The 20,314-nt window shown below is 51.4% G+C and overlaps 7 protein-coding genes across 7 annotated transcripts; 5 read left to right on the forward strand and 2 right to left on the reverse strand.

Moving 5' to 3' along the window:
• The first annotated feature begins 12 nt into the window (after positions 1-12).
• PV06_06791 (phosphoribosylaminoimidazole carboxylase, ATPase subunit) lies at positions 13-1,945 on the forward strand. The gene has a single exon (XM_016407952.1). It carries the CDS (start codon positions 65-67, stop codon positions 1,883-1,885), a length of 1,821 nt encoding a protein of 606 aa, XP_016261432.1. The 5' UTR covers positions 13-64; the 3' UTR covers positions 1,886-1,945.
• A 354-nt stretch (positions 1,946-2,299) lies between these two features.
• On the forward strand, positions 2,300-7,780 carry PV06_06792 (uncharacterized protein). Its single transcript, XM_016407953.1, has 2 exons — positions 2,300-2,693; positions 2,742-7,780. Exons 1-2 carry the CDS (start codon positions 2,557-2,559, stop codon positions 7,279-7,281), a joined length of 4,677 nt encoding a protein of 1,558 aa, XP_016261433.1. The 5' UTR covers positions 2,300-2,556; the 3' UTR covers positions 7,282-7,780.
• Positions 7,781-7,813: 33 nt separating this feature from the next.
• On the reverse strand, positions 7,814-10,900 carry PV06_06793 (uncharacterized protein). Its single transcript, XM_016407954.1, has 2 exons — positions 8,292-10,900; positions 7,814-8,230 (listed from the first exon to the last, which is right to left on the reverse strand). Exons 1-2 carry the CDS (start codon positions 10,626-10,628, stop codon positions 8,147-8,149), a joined length of 2,421 nt encoding a protein of 806 aa, XP_016261434.1. The 5' UTR covers positions 10,629-10,900; the 3' UTR covers positions 7,814-8,146.
• Positions 10,901-11,065: 165 nt separating this feature from the next.
• PV06_06794 (uncharacterized protein) lies at positions 11,066-11,930 on the forward strand. The gene is made up of 2 exons (XM_016407955.1): positions 11,066-11,308; positions 11,357-11,930. Exons 1-2 carry the CDS (start codon positions 11,300-11,302, stop codon positions 11,861-11,863), a joined length of 516 nt encoding a protein of 171 aa, XP_016261435.1. The 5' UTR covers positions 11,066-11,299; the 3' UTR covers positions 11,864-11,930.
• Positions 11,931-12,054: 124 nt separating this feature from the next.
• PV06_06795 (uncharacterized protein) lies at positions 12,055-13,845 on the forward strand. The gene is made up of 2 exons (XM_016407956.1): positions 12,055-12,212; positions 12,285-13,845. Exons 1-2 carry the CDS (start codon positions 12,180-12,182, stop codon positions 13,650-13,652), a joined length of 1,401 nt encoding a protein of 466 aa, XP_016261436.1. The 5' UTR covers positions 12,055-12,179; the 3' UTR covers positions 13,653-13,845.
• Positions 13,846-13,906: 61 nt separating this feature from the next.
• Positions 13,907-18,899, reverse strand: PV06_06796 (uncharacterized protein). Its single transcript, XM_016407957.1, has 3 exons — positions 18,397-18,899; positions 15,452-18,342; positions 13,907-15,402 (listed from the first exon to the last, which is right to left on the reverse strand). Exons 1-3 carry the CDS (start codon positions 18,713-18,715, stop codon positions 14,470-14,472), a joined length of 4,143 nt encoding a protein of 1,380 aa, XP_016261437.1. The 5' UTR covers positions 18,716-18,899; the 3' UTR covers positions 13,907-14,469.
• A 104-nt stretch (positions 18,900-19,003) lies between these two features.
• Positions 19,004-20,170, forward strand: PV06_06797 (uncharacterized protein). The gene has a single exon (XM_016407958.1). The coding sequence runs from the start codon at positions 19,305-19,307 to the stop codon at positions 19,653-19,655; it is 351 nt and encodes a 116-aa protein (XP_016261438.1). The 5' UTR covers positions 19,004-19,304; the 3' UTR covers positions 19,656-20,170.
• The last annotated feature ends 144 nt before the right edge of the window (positions 20,171-20,314 follow it).

The following is a 20,314-nucleotide window of genomic DNA, read 5'->3' on the forward strand; positions in this document are numbered from 1 at the left end:
CACCTTCGTACTGCATTCTATCATTTCAAGCACATTGTCGTGAGATATCACCTCATCCACAGATATGGAGGGTCATGTCGTTGGCGTGCTCGGCGGTGGCCAGCTCGGACGCATGTTGGTTGAAGCAGCCAACAGACTCAACATCAAGGTGGCTGTGCTGGACAGCGAGAACGCCCCAGCAAAGCAGATCAACCAAATTGCATCAGATTTACACGTTACTGGGTCATTCGCCAAGGCATCAGATGTGAGAGACTTGGCGTCACGATGCGATGTGCTCACATATGAGATCGAGCACGTCGATACAAAGATTCTGGAAGAACTAGAGGGTGAGAAGGCGCTTGTTGATGGAACACAGTGGGGTAGAATTCAGCCTAGCTGGAAGACGATCCGAACGATACAAGATAAATTCCTTCAGAAGCAGCACTATGCCAAGTATTGTTTGTCAACGGCAAAGTCGATTGCTGTAGGCACGTCTCATCCACAAGGCCTCAAGGATATTGCGGATGAGCTTGGATACCCGCTCATGCTGAAATCAAGGACAGAGGCCTACGATGGACGAGGAAATTACCCGGTCAGGTCAGTATCAGATATTGAGCCAGCTCTCAAGGCACTTGGCGATCGACCTCTATATGCGGAAAAATGGGCCAACTTTACAATGGAGCTTGCCGTCATGGTCATCAAGACGGCTCAGGACGCGAATATCGATGCGTGGGAGAGTATGACTATGGCTTACCCGACGGTAGAAACGGTCCATGAAGATAGCATCTGCAAACTGGTATATGCGCCTGCCAGGGGCGTCTCGAAGAAGGTGTCGCAAGCAGCGCAAGAACTCGCACGACGTGCTGTCTCTACATTCACTGGAACCGGCGTGTTTGGTGTCGAACTATTCCTCTTGGAAGACGACAGCCTGGTCATCAACGAAATCGCACCACGACCCCATAATTCAGGTCACTATACGATAGAGGCATGCCACATGTCTCAATATCAGGCTCAAGTCAGAGCAATCTTGCCCGAATTAGCATCCAGGATACCTCCCGGTTCGACCGACCTCCGTGTGCCTGCCGCTATCATGCTCAACATTCTCGGCGGCCCTCTGCCAGAATCACATCTTCTCGTGGTGAACGCTGCTCGCGATGTAGCTGGAGCAGAGGTACATCTTTATGGCAAAGGAGGCGGTCGACCAGGCCGCAAAATGGGCCACATTACCATCACTGGCTCGAGTATGTCGGAGTGCGAAGCGAAGATTCACCCGCTTATTCAGATGGTCAATGCGGTCCGCGCACATCGTTCAGATTCGTCGCCGGCCTCAGCGACAGCAATCATGAATACGTATGCAGAATTGATGAAGAGCAATCCCACACCGCCACCGAAACCGGTGGTCGCAGTGTGCATGGGTTCTGATACCGATCTGGCTACTCTGAAGGCTGGTCTTACAATCCTGAAGACTATGGACATCCCATACGATGTGCATATTACCTCGGCCCATCGTACGCCCAAGTATATGCTTGAATTTGCTGAGAAGGCTGCGGCGCAAGGTTACAAGGCCATCATCGCCGCAGCTGGCGGTGCTGCACATCTTCCCGGAATGATGGCGTCAGAAACATCAGTGCCCGTGATTGGTGTACCAGTCAAGGCAAGTAGCCTTGATGGAATGGACAGTCTGCTGAGCATCGTACAGATGCCACGCGGTGTGCCTGTGGCTACAGTGGGTATTGGAAACAGCACGAATGCAGCGATTTTGGCTGCGCGGATTGTCGGCACAAGCGAGACTAAGGCGCGACAATGGGTGGAAGAACATTTGCAGAAGATGGAAGACGAAAACATGGAAAAGGAGCATCGACTTCAAAGGGAGGGATGGGAGGTCTACAAAAAGTTGGACTCTTAGATATAGCGAATTGCTTAGACGATATGAAAAGAATACCAGAACAGGTGGTCCGCAACGCACTCAGTTAAAATACATGATCATGTGACCCTTGTTCGACTCACCGTCCCGAGACCAAGTTTTTGTGAGCAGTGATGGGCGAGCTGAAGCTTTGGCACTTGATAGGCGCGATTGTCGATGGACACACCTGCATCTTGACGTGATTGTAGCCTACTTGCACATGCCAGCGCCTCTAATTGACCTCCGTGCAGGCTTACACTGGGGTGCTCTGGGCGTCCAAGGATACCCCCAGTGACCTCCATAGGCCTTCCTAGCCAGTAGCCTCTCGGCCCAGTGACGTAAGATCGTATTGACATGGTGCTCTCCATACCCCCATTATTTCCGTGTTCGAAAAGCAGGAGCTCAAACCTGCGACACCTGCTTGACTATCTTTTTACATCGTGAGACGACGGGGTTTTCTTCATCCTTTCTTCAAAACCGTGTCCTCAATAATCCTAATCGTCCTCCCTTTGTCCTTGTCTGTCTCTTTCTCTATTCCCCGTATACGAAATCTCCTTCGCCGATCTGGTCGACCCTCTCTGTTTCTCTTTCCACGGGGAGTGGAATCCGTCCGCACTGGGACTGTTTGAATTGGTAGAACACCACTGCCAGTCGGAACGCACACCCCTAGCGACATGGCGGTGTCTGAGAATGGGAGACCGATAGAGAGTATCAAGGACAGGCCTAATGGACACAGTGTAGGCCCAGTGGTACGCCGGCAGCGTCCTCGCCGTCAAGGCTGGGTTCTGTGGCTGTTTAACACTCTTGCAAGGTGCGCAATCTCAACCCAAACGATGGATTATCTCTAACAGCGCCACAGGCTTACGTTCTGGTACGCCTTGTTCACCATCGTCTTCCGATGTCCCTCTACGCCAGAGCAGCTCACCGAGTCCTCGCCGCAACTATGCCAGAACTATTTCACCATCAAATCATATGCCCAGCCACATCTGCAACCGTACTACGACGAATATGCTGCTCCATATGTCGCCAAAGCCCAGCCATATGCTGAACTGGCAAATAGACGTTTCATTCGTCCTGCTTCCGTATTTGCAAGGGTTAACTACCATAAGTACGCCGCGCCACAGGTTGAGACTGCGCAGAAATACATACAAGCCGAACTGGAGAAATCGATTGTTCCGCAGCTTAAAAACGCTCAGGACAAAGCTGGAAAGATTTATGGTACCAATCTTGCCCCTTATGTCAAGAAGGCTACGGCAGTGACCGAACCCTACTATACTGCCGTTCGAGATTCTTCATCCCACACCGTCCAACATTACATACTGCCAGCGGCCCAATACTCCCGACCGCATTTGGAAAATGCATATAACATTACGCAGCGGTTTGTCACAACTACTGCGTACCCCCTAGCTCGACATGCTTGGTCAGACCTGGTCATTTTTGTTGATGGAACTCTATGGCCCTTTCTAAAAGGTCTCTACATTGATAATGTGAGACCGCAACTGGTCATGATTAACGAGCGGGTGGCGAAGTATAGAGAGTCGAGGAAGCTAAAAGCTGCCATGGACGAGGTCGATAAGACCTATTCGAGTTCAACAGCTTCTGCAAGCGCAACTCCCATTCCCGCCGATGACGTCTATGCATTGTTCGAGACCAACGATGAGACGACGACTTCCACTACAACGGAGGCCACTGAAGAGACCGCTGCCACAGTGCCACCATCGGCTCGACCAACGTACGAACAGGCTACTGAGGAGCAGATCTCTGCCGATCTCAAACAATGGCAAGAGAAGTTTGCCGTTGCTGCCGACAAGGGTGCTGATGACCTGCGTGAACGTGTCGGGTCTATTGTTGAAAGCCTCATTCAAAGCGACATAGAAGGCATAGGCCGAGGTCTAGCCACGGCTCTCGAAAAGACAGTCGAGAATGAGATTGAAAATGTCAAAGCCAAAATAGTTGGCGTGGTGGGGGCTGTTCCCGAAGATGCAAGTTCCGGTGAGGTCAAGAAAGCTGCAGAAGATATCCTTGGTTCAATCCGATCCTCGGGCGCCGAAATTAAAAGTCGCGCACAAAAGGTACGGGAATGGGCCCAGGATTTCGAAATCGCTTTGAATCAACGCTTGACCGATGCTTCTGCTTCAACTTTGGAAGTTCTCGATGGCATCAAAGACTTTGGACTTCAGGAAGTCGGCATGCGGTGGTCGTGGATGGAAGGAGTAACTTACAAGCACTGGGCAAAGTTCCACGCCGTTCGAAATCAGCTGGATGACTGGAAACAAGAAGTGCAGGATGTTGTCGTACAAAGCCCTGAAGCAGAGAAAGCCCTCTCCACTGCGCGACAAATCATGGAAGAGAGCATGGCGATCACCGAAGATGCGGCGAAAGAGCTGGTCAGACTCAAAGGAGTTGCTCAGTGGAAGCTACGAGCACGAGACGCGACAGACGATTTCGAGTCCAGAAGCATGCCTGCTGGGGCGGTATCGGCAGCGTCAAGTCTTGCAGCGGAGCTCCAGGGTACCTCTTCGCAAGTAGTTGAGTCCGCCAGCAGTGCCTTATCTGAAGCAGCCGATGCTGTGGCAGATGGTGTTTCCTCCGCGTCCTCTGTAATTGTTGGCAGCAGCACTGGTTCTGTAGAGTCAGTCACATCGGCAATCAAGAACCTGGCAGATGAAATGCTCGCGTCCGCGGCGTCAGCTGTTGAGTTCTCGAGCACTGGTTATCTCGAATCTGCAGCAGCACAAGTCAGTTCATCCGTTGCTGATGCTTACGAATCAGCTTCTTCACTGGTGGCCGGCACAAGCGTCGGCACTGCCGAGTCCATTGCCTCTCAAGTAAGCGAGTCGGCTTCAAGCTTGGTTTCTGCAATTCCTGAGGAGGTCACGTCGCTATCTAGCGCTGCTGCCAGCGTGGGTTCTTCACTCACAGAGTCCATGGCCACCATTTCAGAGGACGAGTCTTCGTCCGCTGATTCGACTATTCAAGACATTGCTAGCTCAGCGTCCTCTATCGCAGATTCGGCTAGTAGCCATGCTTCATCCCAGGTTTTTGCTGGTGCGATGGCTCAAGAAGTAAAGGGCACTGCACCTATCCTGGATGATGCGTTTGATGATGACACAACCTCTGCCTTTTCTGAGAAGCTTCAAGATATCGTAAACAATGCCGGTGATCGTTACTCTGAAGTCACTCGAGCAGTTTCAGAAGCGCTTTATGGTACAAAACAAGGAACTGGCGAGAGCATCATATCAGTTGCAAACGAGCAGTATTCCAGTGCTGTTGCAGCCGCTTCAAGCGTTCTTTATGGCGAGCCCCAGGGAGCTGCGGAGAGCATCACCAGTGTGGCATCTGAGAGATATGGCCAAGCTGTTGCGGCTGCCAGTGCTGTGATATATGGAACTCCGATGCCTGTCACTGATTCTATTCTCCTACAAGCGAGTTCTCTGTATAGCCAGGCCATCAGCCGAGCTGAGGATAACTACAGCGCTGCCAAGTCTGCTGCTTCAAAGCAGATCTCAGGAACCCCAAAGCCGATTCATGAAGAAATGTTATCTTCGATCGATTCGGCTTATTCTGGTGCAACCGCAGCCGCTCAAAGCAGGCTCGAATCTGCCCGGTCCGCACTTCCCTCCAGGTACTCGGCTATCAGCAAAGCAGCCGCGGGATCTTTTCCAACGACTAACCCGCTTGACTCAGTCTCAGCAGTGGCCTCTTCTGCCCTACAAAATTCGTTGGCTGCAGCATCAGCGCAGTACTCCAAAGCTAAGGCTGCGATTGGTGCCACTCCTGCCCCAGCACACGAGCGTTATCTGAAAGAAGCTCAAAAGGACTATTATGCGGCCATTGGAATGGCACATGAGCAATATGATGACTTTATCAAGGTGGCTTCTAGCGCTATCTACGGTACTCCAACCCCTGTCCTGAGCAGTATGTCAAGTGCTGCATCGGCTGCAGTATATGGGACTCATGTTCCGGCGTTTCAGAGTCTACTAGATCTTGCTGCAGCTCAATATTCGGCAGCCTCCTCCGCAGCTTCAACGAGTCTCAACTCCTACCGATCATCGATCAACTCTGCTGCCACACCAGCCCAAAGCTTGCTAGATGACGCACTTGCGGCCTACTCTAGCGCACTCGAGGTTGCATCATCCTCTCTATCTTCTGCTTCATACGCTGCCAGCACAGCTGCCTACGGTACGCCTGCGCCTTTCTATCAAAGCGCCTTGGACCAGGCTTCTTCTTCGTATGCCGTTGCTTCCTCGGCTGCTGCTTCACATATGTCTGCAATGCTAGACTCAGCCTCTTCCGCAGTTAGCGGCAAGAAGTCTCCTGCACAAAGTGTACTGGAGGGTATATCTTCCCAATACGACGCTGCTATCTCAGCTGCATCGTCATCGTTGTCTGCCGCCAGCCTTGCCGCCAGTACCGCTATGTACGGTACTTCGACTGGTCCCATCGAATCCATGTCTAGCGTTGCCTCTCAAAACTGGGAAGCTCTTGTCTCAAAGGCCAGTACTCAGATCTACGGTACACCAAGACCCTTCTACGATGAATTGGTCGACCAAGCAGGCGACTATTCAGCACAAGTGACCAACTATGCAGGCGAACAATATGTCATCATTCAATCATTTGTGTCGGAACTGATCGTGGGCAAAGAGCCAGCCTTCACTGAATCCGTCATGAGCAGACTTAGCTCAGCGTACTACACAGGCTATGCCTCGGCTGCGAGTCTGGCCAATGATGCCTATGATTCAGCATCGTCGATAGCATCGGTGGCTGGCTCCTACTTCACCCCGCCTCCAGAGGTTTCGTCCGTCATTGACTCAGTTACCGAACAACTGAACTCGGCTGTGGATGCTGCCAGCGCTCAGATCTACGGCACCAAGAAAGGAGGAGTCGAGCAAGCAACTTCTGCTGCAGCAGACTCATACTCAACAGCCAGTGCCGCTGTTAGTGAGGCGATCTACGGAACTCCCGTTGGTTATGCAGAAGCTGCCCAATCTTCCTTCGCTGACATGGCAAAGAGTGCACAAGAAGCCATCTCTATAGCCATCTATGGAACACCCACTGGCACAGTTGAGGCTGTTACAAGTGCTGCAGCCCATCAATACTCGTCCGTTTCGTCCGCTATTGGCGATGGTGTTGCGGCAGCAGCAAGTGTGGCGGACAACGTGAGAGCAAAAGTCTCGGAGGCAGTGTATGGCCCCGAACAGAGCGCCCTGGAAAGTGCTCAGTCAAGAATCGCCGAGGCTGTAGAGAGCGCAAAGAGCGCCATTGCGGCAATGGCAAGTGACGTTGGCGAGAGCGGGGCCAGCATCGCGGACGCTGTCAGCAGTAGTGTGGACGAGATGGCGAGTGCTGTGAGCAGCACGGTCAGTGGTGCCACTCAGTACGTGAAGGATGAGTTGTGAGCAGGTCCGCCCGCGAAGGGAGATGGTGATGACGCTGAAGCGACGGAAAGCAAAAATGATGGTGCGCTTCATAAGGCCACCAAGAGAGAATATTGAAACGAATTGCTGCCCCGGAGGCGTTGGAATGAGGGTTGCTTGTCGAGACATGCACCATGGCTCGAAGACCCTTTTTTGGGGATTTTTGCGTTGTGTTTTTTTTACAAAGCATAGAGTGGCATCTTGTTGCTACTGTGCTATGCTCTGATGATACCTATCTCGTTGTGCTTTGCTTTGAGCCCTTGTTTCTGTCTCGAGTCTTTTTGCTGTGTCCCATGTATGTATGTATGTCAGAACGAACGAATCAAGACTGCTTACGAGTACCTGGCCTTTTGTGTGGTTTTTGATATCCACAAGTTACGGAGTTATTGTACAGGTCATTAGGGAGTGCGTACTTCCGTATGTGGGCTATTTGAGTATTAATGGGAATATACATTGACCAGTCCGAAGTGCAACCAACGACCACGAATTGACCAAAGTGCACTCGGTATAGTTTGTTGCATCTAGAATCCTCTCGTCGAGCCCTCTCCGGTGTACGAATGTAACCGGGAACGAGTCTCGCCGCCTAGAGAAGGTACTCCGTGTTGGTGGTAGGTGATCGTAAAATATAATCTCTACTACTGGTGTACACACGCTGGATGAATGCTTTGTTCTTCTTTTTTGGGTCTCTCTCGATTCGCAACAACCCATGTCGATGCCGCTCCCCAATGCAGCGCTACTATTTGAACAAGTCATGCCTCTCGGTGCCAACGTCCGATGCGATGCGATATAAAGAAAAAAAAGGAAGACACGTCTTTGGACTCTCTCCAGTTTGTTGACTCTGTAGGTACTAATCCATATCTTCATCCTCGTCGTAGCCGTCTTCGTCTTCGTCGTCCAAACTCTCCATGGCATCTTTGATGAATTGAGCGGCCTAACCCCCCGAAACAAGTCAGTAAAAGTGTGCAGAAGCAAACGGCTTGGCGACAACATACCTTGGGGTCCAAGTTCAGAGCCATGGTGAAGGCTCTGACGGCGTTGGCCTTTTCCCTCAACGTTTTGTACAACCTTCCCATCAAGAACCAAACGTTGGCCTCGTCGGGCGCGACGTCCCTCAGGATCAACAACTCCGCCAAAGCGTCCCGTGGACGTCCCAAACTCATCAGGCATCTCGCCTTCTTGAACCGACCCAACGCACTGCTCGGCGCGAGTGTGCACGCGCGGGTGTACATCTGCAACGCCTTCTCCGGTTGCTTGAGTCTCTCGAGGACGAGACCGATGCAACATATCAGCACCGCGTTGGTCGGGTTGATCTTGGCCGCGGTCCGATAATGTTGTTCGGCAATGTTCCACTTGCCCATCTTTTCGTACACCTTCCCGAGCCCGTACCAGGCGTTGTAGTGTCTCGGGTCGGCGGCGATGGCTGCGCGGTACGCTTCGAGCGCTTTTTCATATTCCTCGTTGGAGATGTATTCGTGGCCCTGGAGGGTGAAGCCATACGCGAAGTTGGGGTCAAGTTGCGTCGACCGTTTGAAGCATTTCAGCGCCTGTTCGTGTTCGCGCTGGAGAGAAAACGAATTGCCAATGGCACACCATGCCTGCGGGGACAGTCGTTCCAACTCGACGAGCTCGTGGGCGAGATTGGCGAGTTCGATCTCATTCTTCAAATGCCAGAGGATCGTGGAATATATCTCCATGTCTTCCAGGCGGGTCGGTGCAATTTGCCTCAGCCGCATGAAAAACTTTTCAGCCTCGACATATTGTGCTTGTTCGTAATATGCCTTGCCGATTTGGGCAAGGACGTAGGGCGTTTCTCGTTGCGCCGAAGGCAGAGAATTGTATATTTGAATGGCTGTTTGGGACTCGTAGTTGGACAAATACAGTTGGGCCGATGCAAGTCTGCCAAACAAATCGAGTAGTGATTGGATTGCTTCGAGCTCTTTGGCCACAAGTGATTCTGCCCGAACTTTGGCGTTGGGTAAGGGAGGGACTGGAGGCACATTCGTCGACTTTTGCTCTCTGCTGTCCACCTCCATTGCATCTGCTGACCCTGTCCTCGTCCGGTTGCCGCTCACTACTCTGCCAACGGTCGACGAATTTGCGGTTCGGGCTCTTACGGCTGGAGCCTTGGCCTTTTTGATGTCTCGGCCTTCGCGTAAACCCAGGGTGTTTGCTAATGAAGATATCTTGCTTCCTGTCGTGCTGCTCGCAGTAGGTGGCCTCGTGGTGTTGAGTAATCGATTACTCCTTCTCGTGCCTTCGGCGGTTGCAGAGGCATGATTTGTGGGCGCTGGCTGACCTGAAATTGTTCTCTTAGATGGTGCAGCCGGTGGAGGAGGAGGATCCTGTAATACAGTCGGATCGTCTGTGGGCTTCGCTTTGGCTCTCATTCTCGCAGATCCTGTCTTCCACCTAGGAGGAGGATCTACGATCGCTTCAGCAGCGCTCTTCACTTTTCGAACAGGTGCAGCAGGCGGTTCGTGCAAATGACCGATGGGGCCTCCGTGTAACACGCCATCATCTGTCTCTGTATCCGCCGACGGCGTGTTCAAACTCTCTTCGTCTAAGATTGTACTGGCAGTGTTGACGCTGATCTTACTACCATTGAGTTTCTCCCAAAGAACAGAGTTGTTTCCATTCGGTCTTTGGGAGGAGACGAATGGGTCCGGAGGAAGCTGGCTTCGGTCCTGATTGACATGATTCGATGACGAGTTCTTTTCGGTAGCCGTTTCAATCTTTGCTGTTTGTTGTTGTGCGAGATGTGTGGCATTTATGACTTCGGCGGACATTTTGTAAATGTTCGGGGCACTGACTTTTGCGCCAGAGTCGGCCAGACCTGTAAATGCATCCCACATAAAAGGATTCAGCTTCAGCGCTGCGGCCCAACACTCGACCGCTTGATCGAGGTTTTTCTGAGCCTTCCACAGTTTTCCCTTGAGACACAAGACGGCCGCCGCGTCGGGTAGATGTTGCCTTCGCGATTCATTATGTTGACCCCAAGCGTTCCGGTTCTGCCACAAGTGTTTGCTCTTCTCTAACGCTGTCAGCCCGTCCACAAAACGGCCCAACTCGAGAGAGGCTTGTGCAAAGACGTAGCTACAACCCAGATGTAAACCTCTCAATCCTGCAGATCGGCTTGAGTCCCAGGCTGCCTTGGAAAAGCCAGACTGGTATTGGCAGTATGACAACAAGTATGCGGCTTCGGGAGATCGAGGTTCGAAAGCTACCAGTCGAGCAGCCAGGAAGAGGGCGTTTTTGAGAAGATTGTTGTCGAGATGATAATAGATTAACTGGCGCAGCTGACCAGCGACGTGTACTGCTGTAGGAGCCATGATTGCATAGAGACGGTATTAAGAATCGCTGCAGAGGATGAGAGCGCTCGGCACGGTTTAGAGAGTCCTTCTAGGGAAGAAACACGGTGGTAGTGGCATGAACAATGCGTGGTGTCAGTAGTCAAAACAATGCGGCGCGGTGGAACTGATCATATCGTGAGGCCGAAGTGAAGTGTCGTGAAATTATCGTCGAGGCAACAACATGGTATTGGCATTAACTGTAGGTGTTACGGAGTAAAGTCGAGTATGAATAACAACTGGGCGGTTACTGTGAAATGTTGCCGTTGTTTTGAAGGCGGCGGCGATGGTCGATGGGCCGTTGCTGGTCTGCGCTGCGCTACAGAATAATGTGGCTGGAATGAGGCACCGTCACTATTATTTACTTACTATTCCGTACTATGGAGCTCTAAATATCGCCTGTGGTGGGGGATTTTCTACTTACAGTACCATTTATCTATTCAATACTCTCTCTGTGTGGACAATTAATATATTCGAACTTAGCAAAGCCACTTCCTACTGCTTGCAGTGACTACTACTGCCTTTCCCTGTCCTCTATCACTCACCTTCTCAAGGGAACGCTGACACATCATCGGACGCCTTGTGCACAATCAGTCCTGCTCGAGCACACGACTCCTAAACACCTCTCTTCGAGGACACAATATCCTCCCGGCATGGCCAAAGTACGTTGGCAGAGACATATCTATATATCTTATCTAACCATTTGCTAGAAATCAGCAAAAAACCTCACAGTCCGCAATGCTAGCCGGCTAAAACAGACACATCTCATCACGGCTGCCATAAATATAGTCTTCCTCCTCCTACGCTTTACCCTCCGACGATCGTTGTCCCTCAAACGATATATCCTGTTCTCCTTACCAGGACTGATCATCGAGTTCTATCTTGACCGTGCAGCGAAACCTACCTATGGCCCTGATGGAACAATACGCAGTGGAGGAGAAGACCTTGATGCGCAAGGTCTGACTGAATTCATGTGGGATATTCTCTATTGGACATGGATAAATCTAATTCTGGTCATAATCTTTGGAAATCGGGCATGGTGGTTATACTTGATTGTCCCAGCTTACGCCATTTACGCTGCCGTTACCACCGCGAGCGGACTGAAAGGCATGTTGGGTGGCATGGCTGGCGGTGGTGGAGAGGGAGCCAGCATGGCGCAGAGTAAGAGACAGGCCAAGATGGAGAAGAGGGGAGGTCAACGTGTTGCATATCGTTGACGAGATTGTCCATTGTTCAATGAGTGCAACATGCAGAATGAATAGATGGAATCTTAATACATTTGAGGATATCCGTACAAACAGAATACAGAGAGATACAGCAATACAGCAACACAATGTGGGGCAAATGATTCGGCGCGTCCCAAGTCGATGTTGTCATTTCTTCATCGTCCGTTTCGACTGCGTTTGTCCCTCTCTCCGCTTCTTGCTTCCCTTGCAACTGGGTGTCAAACATCACACGCATATTCCCATTCCATTCTCTCCACGTTCATGACGATGTCTTTCACGAGATGATGCGAAAGCCTCTTTGCAAACAATGGCAGACTCATACCCTTATAACAGTCAACTTGTAGGATGACGGCACCCCCTTTGGATTTCCTTCCCCGGGGCGTGTCTGTACTGACCACCGAATTTTCCCCAGGATGCCTTTGAGCTCTACCACCAAGTCCAGGAAGAAGCTCGATCCTCTAGATCATCCTCTTCACCCAATGCCACGCTCCTCGAAGCCCTGGGCCATGCCATCTCCGGCTCCGTCGGCGCCTCTATATCCAATGCCGCCCTCTACCCGATCGACCTGATCATAACCCGCCTCCAGATCCAGCGACAACTACGCGGCAACGACCAGTCCCATCCTTCCGACACCGAATACAAATCCTTTGGCGATGCCGTCCAGAAGATCTACGCGAACGAAGGCGGCATCGCGGGTCTGTTCACGGGTCTGGCACAAGACACCGCAAAGACCATTGCCGACTCCTTCATCTTCTTCCTACTTTATAGCTACTTTCGCAACAGACGCCTGGCCGCCCACTCCGACGCCCACTCACTCCCCGCTCTCGAAGAACTATCCGTGGGTTTCGTGGCCGGCGGTCTGACCAAACTCGCAACGACACCCATTGCCAACGTCGTGACTAGAAAACAAGCCGCGGCTCTGTTGGCCGCGAAGGAGGACCTCAGGGATGATCGAGGTCACTTCCATGTCCCCAGCACCCAAAAGATCATCCAGGATATCCTTTCGGAAAAGGGCATCCGGGGTTTTTGGTCCGGCTACTCTGCCAGTCTCGTCCTCACACTCAACCCCAGCATAACATTTTTCCTGTTCGAGAACCTCAAAAAGGTCGTCCTCCCTCGACACCGCCGCGCGAACCCTCCGCCATCTTTGACGTTCCTCCTGTCTGCCCTCAGCAAAGCTTGCGCCTCCAGCATCACGTACCCCTTCAGTCTCGCCAAGGCACGCCTTCAGGCCGGTGGTGCTCCCAAATCCTCTTCCTCACCCTCATCCGAGAACGACGCCTCGACCGAAGAAGAAAAGGTCGTCCAGGAAGACGTCCCGACTCGTGAAGACCGCGCCGCTGCACGCGCGACCATCTTTTCCACCGTGCTCACCGTCGCACGGACCGAAGGCGTCCCGTCTCTGTACGAAGGGTTGCCTCTCGAGATCGTCCGCGCCTTCTTCTCGCACGGCCTGACGATGCTCGTCAAACAATCGATCCAACGACTCCTCGTGCGCGCCTACTACGTCTTGTCCATCGTCGCGGGCCGGTACCAGAGGAAGGCCCACCGCGGCGCCGACCGCCTGTCAGCCAAGGCCAGGGGGAGCGTCGAGTACTACAACCTCGCCATGGCCCGCGCGAGCCAGAAGATCGAAGAGACCAAGACCGTCGTCCAGCAGCGCGCCAACGAGACTGCCGAGTTTGTGGCCGAGTACGTCGAGGAGGAGGACGGGCAGTGGCGGGATCTCTACGGCACGGTCGGGCTGGCGAAGTGGTTGGACAAGGACAGGGGGTTATGATTGATGAAAAACGTCTCGATGGCTTCGAGGTTATGACGTTGACCTTTTTTTCCCCCTTCTTTTCTCATGTACGGAGTGTAGGCAGTATGTACGGATAACAATCATGGAAATGGTGTACCCACCTAGCTATTTTAAGTGATACTCGGGCCTAATTTTAACAATTCAAAGTTGGATGCTTCATACCTGTACAAATGTATAGATTTTGGGTCATTTCCATGTCATAAAACTCGCAGTTTCAATGGAGAGACATAACGACAGAGACTTGCTACCAAGGGTATTATGTATCGACAATGAACAAAACAAAACATAAAAAAAGGAGGCGGAAGACACCAAGTACCTCCTCTCCTAGAACTGGCAGGCAGACAGGCACACCTCGAGTAGGTTGTAAGTATATACTCCGGTATAATCAAATTCCCCGTCGTTTCCCTTCCAAATCATGCACCATTGCCATGTGATGATATCCGTTGTCCCTTTGACCAAAAGGACGCCCATGAGAACAAAAAAAAGCCAAAGCAAAGGGCAAAGCATCGTCCTTCCGTCGTCATCAAGCCATCAGTCTGACCAAAAATGAAGAGAGGCAAGAGCGAGATTAAGAGGATGAGACTCTGTGTGTGCTCACTCATCAACCAAATTCGTTTTGGGAACCCCTTAATCTCAATCTCATTTCATGTCCCCATTGCTCAAGGTGACGTAGCGTAACTCCCGCCCATCAGCTCACACTCCAAAAGCTCGATCATATCATCATCAGCAGCAGGCCGCGAATGAACCGAGCAGCAAACAGGTTCACATGTTCACATATGTCCGTTCGATGATCTGCTCAAGCCCTCATACTCGTGCGTCGTCTGAGCCCATTTGCTACAGCATGCAACTCCCTAGCAAACTTCTCATCTACATCCAAATCGCTTTCGGCCGTGCTAGCTCTACTGACAGGACGAGCGGCAGATATAGAGATCTCTGTGGACGCACCTCGTCCACGCAGCATGGCTATCGCGTCTCGATGAACAGTTGAGGATGTGTGACTGGACGACCGTCGACTTTTGGGGTTGGTCACGATAGTTTGTGCGCTAGCGGCACTCGATGCTCGTCGATTGCTTCTCGGAGGTTTAGGGTACGCTTTGGTCGGCGATCGTTTATCTTCCGGCGTGTACCGTTCAACCTGTTTCGGCTGCCTGGACGATTGCCTCGATCCTGGTGTTGAACTGGCGATTGCCGAATAGTCTCCGTTGACCGAAGAGCCGGTTTTGATTGGGCCTGGAGTGGCAAATGCACTGTTGTTTCTCGAAGTGGTAGCCTCAGCAACATCGCCATCGACCATTACGACATCTCCCGCTTCGTGTTCATTTTTGATATTGACCGTTTCAGTCGCTTGAACAGCAATTTCCATCAACGATGGATCTATTGGCATTTCATCCTCTCCATCACCATCGTCGGCAGGTTGAACATCGTCCATTCCGTTCTCCATATGTCGAGACGCATCATCGGAATCATCAATGGCGTTTTCCACAAAGGCACCAGGGGTATGGAAACTCTCTTCAAGGATTTCCTGTCCGAAGAGAAGAGACTCGCCATTCACCAAGGACGGATCAATAAGATCGTCCATAGATTCGTCCGACATCTTTACGCGTTTGTTGGGTCCATTGTCGTCACTCGGTCGAGAAGGTCGTTTTGAACTGCTCGACCCTCGAGGCTTGGATGGTTCTGCTGCTTTGGCGGGATCAACCCGACCGTATTCATCATGTACGCACCGACGCTGGAACTTCGTCAACATTTACTCACCAAGGCCATATCATGAAACGTACCTTGCTTTTGCGACATTCTTCGCAGGCTTTTGTTCTTCCCTTCTTGGAACTTTGCGGATCATTGGACTCGACGCCATTCACTACACCGTCTGAAGCCGCAGTTTGGTCAGAAGTGCAATTTCCTGCTGTAGTGTTCTTGGTCGATACTGCTCCAGCAGAGAAACTTCGCGGTCGGATCTCTGGCGCAGGCCTAGTGGGCGTCTCACTACCAGATTTGTGTTTACATTTGATTCGACGTTTTCTGCAGTTTTCGCATGCGGATTTGCTGCTACTGCTCTTGGACCCTGATTTTGAGCTTTGCCTCGTCGGGATGACAACGCTGGGTGATTCGGGAGGACTTTGTGTCCGACTCTGAACCTGTGCGGCCTTTCGTGCTGAAGTGCGTTCTCCTGGTAGTGAATATCTTTCGAGTTTTTTGGTCTTGTCGATTTGTTCACTCTCGAGGGCACCATCAGAATGTACCCATTCTGGAGCAGTGACGTTTCCAATCTTCCAGGCAATCCAGATTGCAAATCGTTTGGTCATAAGTAGAGGATCACTGCATTCTTTTGGCACTGAATTCTTGACAGCATCGACCTGTTTCTTGTTGATATCCGCAACAGGCAGGCCGGCATGAACTCGAGCAGTCCGGTAAAGATAGTCTCTTAATGACGGCCATCCCGTCACTTCTGATTTCGGGTAGTATCTCGAGTTGTGTGCCGGATCCCCTGGTGCCGCTGTATTTTCCAAATGACCAAGCTCATGCCACACCGGGTTTGCGCGTAAGAATGTATAATCCGGATCTTCCTGAAAGTCCTCCACGACTTCTTCCGGAACCGGATCGTCTTCCAAATACTTCATCAATGCATACCACATTACTTTCTGGAAGAAGGGGTACCGAAACTTGGCTGCGACTTTTGTTGCTTTTTCAACATTAAACACCTTCAGCTGTGTTTCAAAGTCGATGCGTGTTAGGAAATTTCCTCCGATAACAAGACTGTCTTCTGGTGTCCAAACTGAATGGATCCAACCAGCGGGAATGAAAGCAGTATCCCCTTCGTGAAGATCAACTCTCGTGACATTGCCGTTGCATAAGTCTCCCAGCCAGGTGTCGTTCTGAGCGTCTGAGTTGCACCATTCCTCATACTTCTTGAGATACCTATCCTCAGGCGGAATGAAGAAGAACGTCTTGGTTCCCTTGAGAATGTGATAGTACACCGACGATCCTCCGAAATCGATGTGGAAATCGGTATAGCTATCAGCGACTGACATCAGGCAATAGAATTGCACAGGTCGTTTCTTTGCTCGTGTTTCTGCATCGAGCTCCCAAACATTGTCTTCAAGATCCAGTTCTCGTACGACGGTTGGACGTCGCAAGAGCCGGCCCAGCGGGCTGTGTGACACTTCCAAGCTTATCACGTTACGAATAGGCTTCTCGCCCTGCTTTTCATAGTAGTCAGCCCATTCTTTCAAGGTCCATTGTCCTCTAGTCTCTTGGGTCTTGACATCAATAACAGGGACAAATTCGTGTTGTCCATAAAGCTCTGCCACCTTCCGAACAGTTAGATGGCGTGGAATGACCATACCGAGCAAGTCTTGGTCACAGTCGATGACTTCGTCTTCAACTGTTTCAATTGGACCCTCCACTTCGTGGACCATTGGAATTCCTTCTTCATTGATCACTGTGGATGAAGGGTTTTCCGGCTTTGGACTGGCCTGTCGTTTCGCACCGAATCGTGGGTTCCAGCATGCCGGAACTACAAATGGTCGCTTCATTCCCTCGAAGCTTTCCATAAATTCCACTGTGAGCAGCTCCGGCCGTACGCGTGGGAAGTCATCTGGTAGAAGCTCGATCTTTCCCTCTTTGATCGGCTGTATGTAATGATGCGTCAATGTATCTTCCGATGGTTTGACAACGCCCTGGTTGAGGTTGACGTAGTCGACGGCGGTCCTCTGCCTCGCCGACTTCCGTACGTATGTGGTCTTGCCATGCACTGGTTCGCAGTCCTTACAAACATATTTATCGACACTTCTTGCTTCGCTTTTTGTTTTGAATCCTGCACACTTTTCATGGAACCACCTCTCGCAAGGGCCACATTGTATCCAAGAAATCTCAACGTCCTCTTCGTTGGTGGCTTCCGGTTGGAGGCGGTGACAGCCTGCGCAGGTATCTTGTTGAACCTCAGGTCTGACTCGTCTCTGTTTCTTAGGAGGCGCGGTCTGGGCCTGGGTAGACGGAAGGCCAGACTGCACGTGCGTAGCTGTTATATGGTTTTCGTGGACAGTCTCCTCGCCTGAGATCTGTCTCTTTGATAGGTTGGAAAGCCTCCGCGCAATGTTATTCTGTTCCGACACAAGAGCCTGTCGAGCATCGGTGGCTTGATGTTCCTTGCTCGCGGTCGGGTCTCTGTCTCTCCTATCTCTTTCTGGACTCTTGTGCTGCGATGCTTGCACAGCTGCCGTGTCTTCCACATTCTCGTCTTCCCAATTCTGCCTCGACAGGGGTGGGGACGCTGCCGGCTCATGCAAGACTGCAGATGGTAAAGACGGCGTAAGATGTTTGAAATTGACTTCGTTCTTCAAACTCAGCAGGAGCCACGCGTCTTCGTGGGTTATGTCTCCCGCACTGTCATTACCGCTTGTTTTCGGTCTGTCCGCACGGGGTGACCATTCAAGGTTAGGGAGCCGCTCGGACTTGATTCGTTTCGAAGGAGGCTCATTGAAGTGCTCATCGAATGTGAAAGATTGAACATAGGAGGTTGAGGGTCGTGTCGTAGAGAATGGGCTTCGTGTGGAAAAGGAGGGAGATCGCTGTTCGACGGCCGCAGGGCTAGTCGCAATGGCGGCACTCGCAAGGTCATCGATGGTCGAACCAGAGCGTGTATGGCCCTTCTCTCGAGCTTTCCGATCATCTAGAGGCAATTTAGTACTTGTTGACGAGCGGCGTGAGGTTTTGGGTAACTGACGGCCGTTGGCCACGCTCGCTCCTCCGACTACTCGAGCGCCAACATGGGCCGCGCCATCTTGATCGTAGTACAGATGATCTGGCTGAAGAGTGGCTCCTGCATTGTCCGATATCCCTGTTTCTGACAAGCCGAGTCCCTTTAATAAGAAGCCATTTTCTTGTGAGGTCTGAGGGAAAGAGGAGGATACGGGGTGGGTGAACGTGTCAAGGACCGGCTCAGGAGAGAGTCTTTCGATGTCCTGGGGCGAGGGGCGCATGGGACTGACTCCCCGAGGTATCTGAGGGTCTCCGGAAGGACGCCATATGGTAGAGGTAGGCATGATTCTCGGTTCACCAAGGAGGCAGGGAGGCGGGGTTGTTGACTCTAGCTGTGGACGCGGTCGAAGGTGAGAGAGAGCCCGGAGCGAATTTGGCTACATTGGTGAGAGAACATTTGTCAAAATAGGAGAGCGTTACAAGAATTGGACTGGGTGCAGCGTTTGGATCGTGGTGCGATAGAAGGTGTAGCTGGTTGTTGAAAGGCGGTTGCGGGAGAGGTTGATGACTGCGGTTCTAAACTCTTTCGCGCGCTTCGGCCAAAAAAGCAGCGACTCGAGCACTGGCCGCGCCACAACTTCAATTCCTAGACTGCACTGTAGTGAACCGAAATTGTTCACGAGCACGTTTGAGTCAAAGTGATAGCGGTAAGAAGTCAATTGGTCGCATTGCGCCGCTCCTTTGCTGTTGATTCTCCCTGTTGCGAAGGCGCAGGTATCTCTCGGCAATCCTCCGCATTTTCCAACTTCATCACCACAAATCTATTGCAAACAACACCGACGGCATCAATCACACCATCTACCCTCTCCGACACCTCATAGACTCCTCTAAACGCTGAGAACACCTTTACTTCACCCTTCACACTCCATCAAAATGTCCCGCAGCAACAAACTCGCCCCCGAGGCCAACCGCATCCTCTTTGTCAAGAACCTGGCCTACAACGTAGACAGCGAGAGTCTGTGGTCTTTGTTTTCCAAGTTTGGAGGTGTACGCCAAATAAGACTGGGAAACTCGAATACTACAAAAGGAACAGCATTTGTGGTTTACGATGAGGTGCTAGATGCGAAACAAGCCTGCGACAAGCTGAACGGGTTCAACTTTATGAACCGCTACTTGGTTGTTCTGTACCACCAGCCTGAGAAAATGAAGATCGAAGTGAAGGAAGATATTGCTGCCAGGCAAGAGAATCTTGAGCGCATGAAGCGAGAACACGGAATCGAGTGATTTCTCAATAAGCATACGATGCAGCCAAATCTGCTCAAGTATCTACTATATGCTAGCAGAAAGTTCGGACACATGCAAAAATCTCGACCTCAACGGCGTCGGTGGCATTGGCAGATTCCCACATATGCCTCTATTCTTCACGAAGAGACAGCTCACCGTTGCTAGCGACGCCGCGCGTGGAAAGCCATCAATCTCAAGATCTAAAGGGACTGCGCAGATGGATTGTGGAAGGCGAAAGTGGCGGAAGGCCGGGGGAACAACGAATGCGTCGTTTTAGCGACGCGAACAGGATGACGATAGTCCTTACTATATGAGAAAGAGAAGCAAGAGCCTTGAGTGTGAGGGAGCCGATATTACAGGGATCCCCGTCAGACATAGATAAATTTTCGTCTTCTGCGAAAAGACAATATTGCGCCCAACAACCAAGGATAGTTTCCTTTCCGAGAGTCGCGGCTTTGGCATTTTGATCAATGCTGTTATATGCGTAGCCTTAATCTCTTGGGGGAACTTTTAGGATGGCAAAAGAACGGACTGTTGAGTATCTGTTAAATGATTCGATACATCCCGAGATCTTTGAGCCATGATAGACAGAATAGTTGCCAGGTTATCCCCAGTAGAGCTGCCTCAAGTCACGATCATGCAGGTATCAATCCCGAATT

The sequence above is a fragment of the Exophiala oligosperma genome, assembly GCF_000835515.1.
Source record: "Exophiala oligosperma strain CBS 72588 unplaced genomic scaffold supercont1.6, whole genome shotgun sequence".
Taxonomy (NCBI): domain Eukaryota; kingdom Fungi; phylum Ascomycota; class Eurotiomycetes; order Chaetothyriales; family Herpotrichiellaceae; genus Exophiala; species Exophiala oligosperma.

Coding starts and splice junctions, on each gene's coding strand:
- PV06_06791 (XM_016407952.1), top strand. CDS start 65: ATGGAGGGTCATGTCGTTGGCGTGCTCGGCGGTGGCCAGCTCGGACGC.
- PV06_06792 (XM_016407953.1), top strand. CDS start 2,557: ATGGCGGTGTCTGAGAATGGGAGACCGATAGAGAGTATCAAGGACAGG. Junction 2,694..2,741: donor CTGTTTAACACTCTTGCAAG/GTGCGCAATCTC, acceptor ACAGCGCCACAG/GCTTACGTTCTGGTACGCCT.
- PV06_06793 (XM_016407954.1), bottom strand. CDS start 10,628: ATGGCTCCTACAGCAGTACACGTCGCTGGTCAGCTGCGCCAGTTAATC. Junction 8,231..8,291: donor CTCTGAACTTGGACCCCAAG/GTATGTTGTCGC, acceptor TCGGGGGGTTAG/GCCGCTCAATTCATCAAAGA.
- PV06_06795 (XM_016407956.1), top strand. CDS start 12,180: ATGGCAGACTCATACCCTTATAACAGTCAACTT. Junction 12,213..12,284: donor ACCCTTATAACAGTCAACTT/GTAGGATGACGG, acceptor AATTTTCCCCAG/GATGCCTTTGAGCTCTACCA.
- PV06_06796 (XM_016407957.1), bottom strand. CDS start 18,715: ATGCCTACCTCTACCATATGGCGTCCTTCCGGAGACCCTCAGATACCT. Junction 18,343..18,396: donor AGCGAGCGTGGCCAACGGCC/GTCAGTTACCCA, acceptor AATTGCCTCTAG/ATGATCGGAAAGCTCGAGAG. Junction 15,403..15,451: donor AAGAATGTCGCAAAAGCAAG/GTACGTTTCATG, acceptor ACGAAGTTCCAG/CGTCGGTGCGTACATGATGA.
- PV06_06797 (XM_016407958.1), top strand. CDS start 19,305: ATGTCCCGCAGCAACAAACTCGCCCCCGAGGCCAACCGCATCCTCTTT.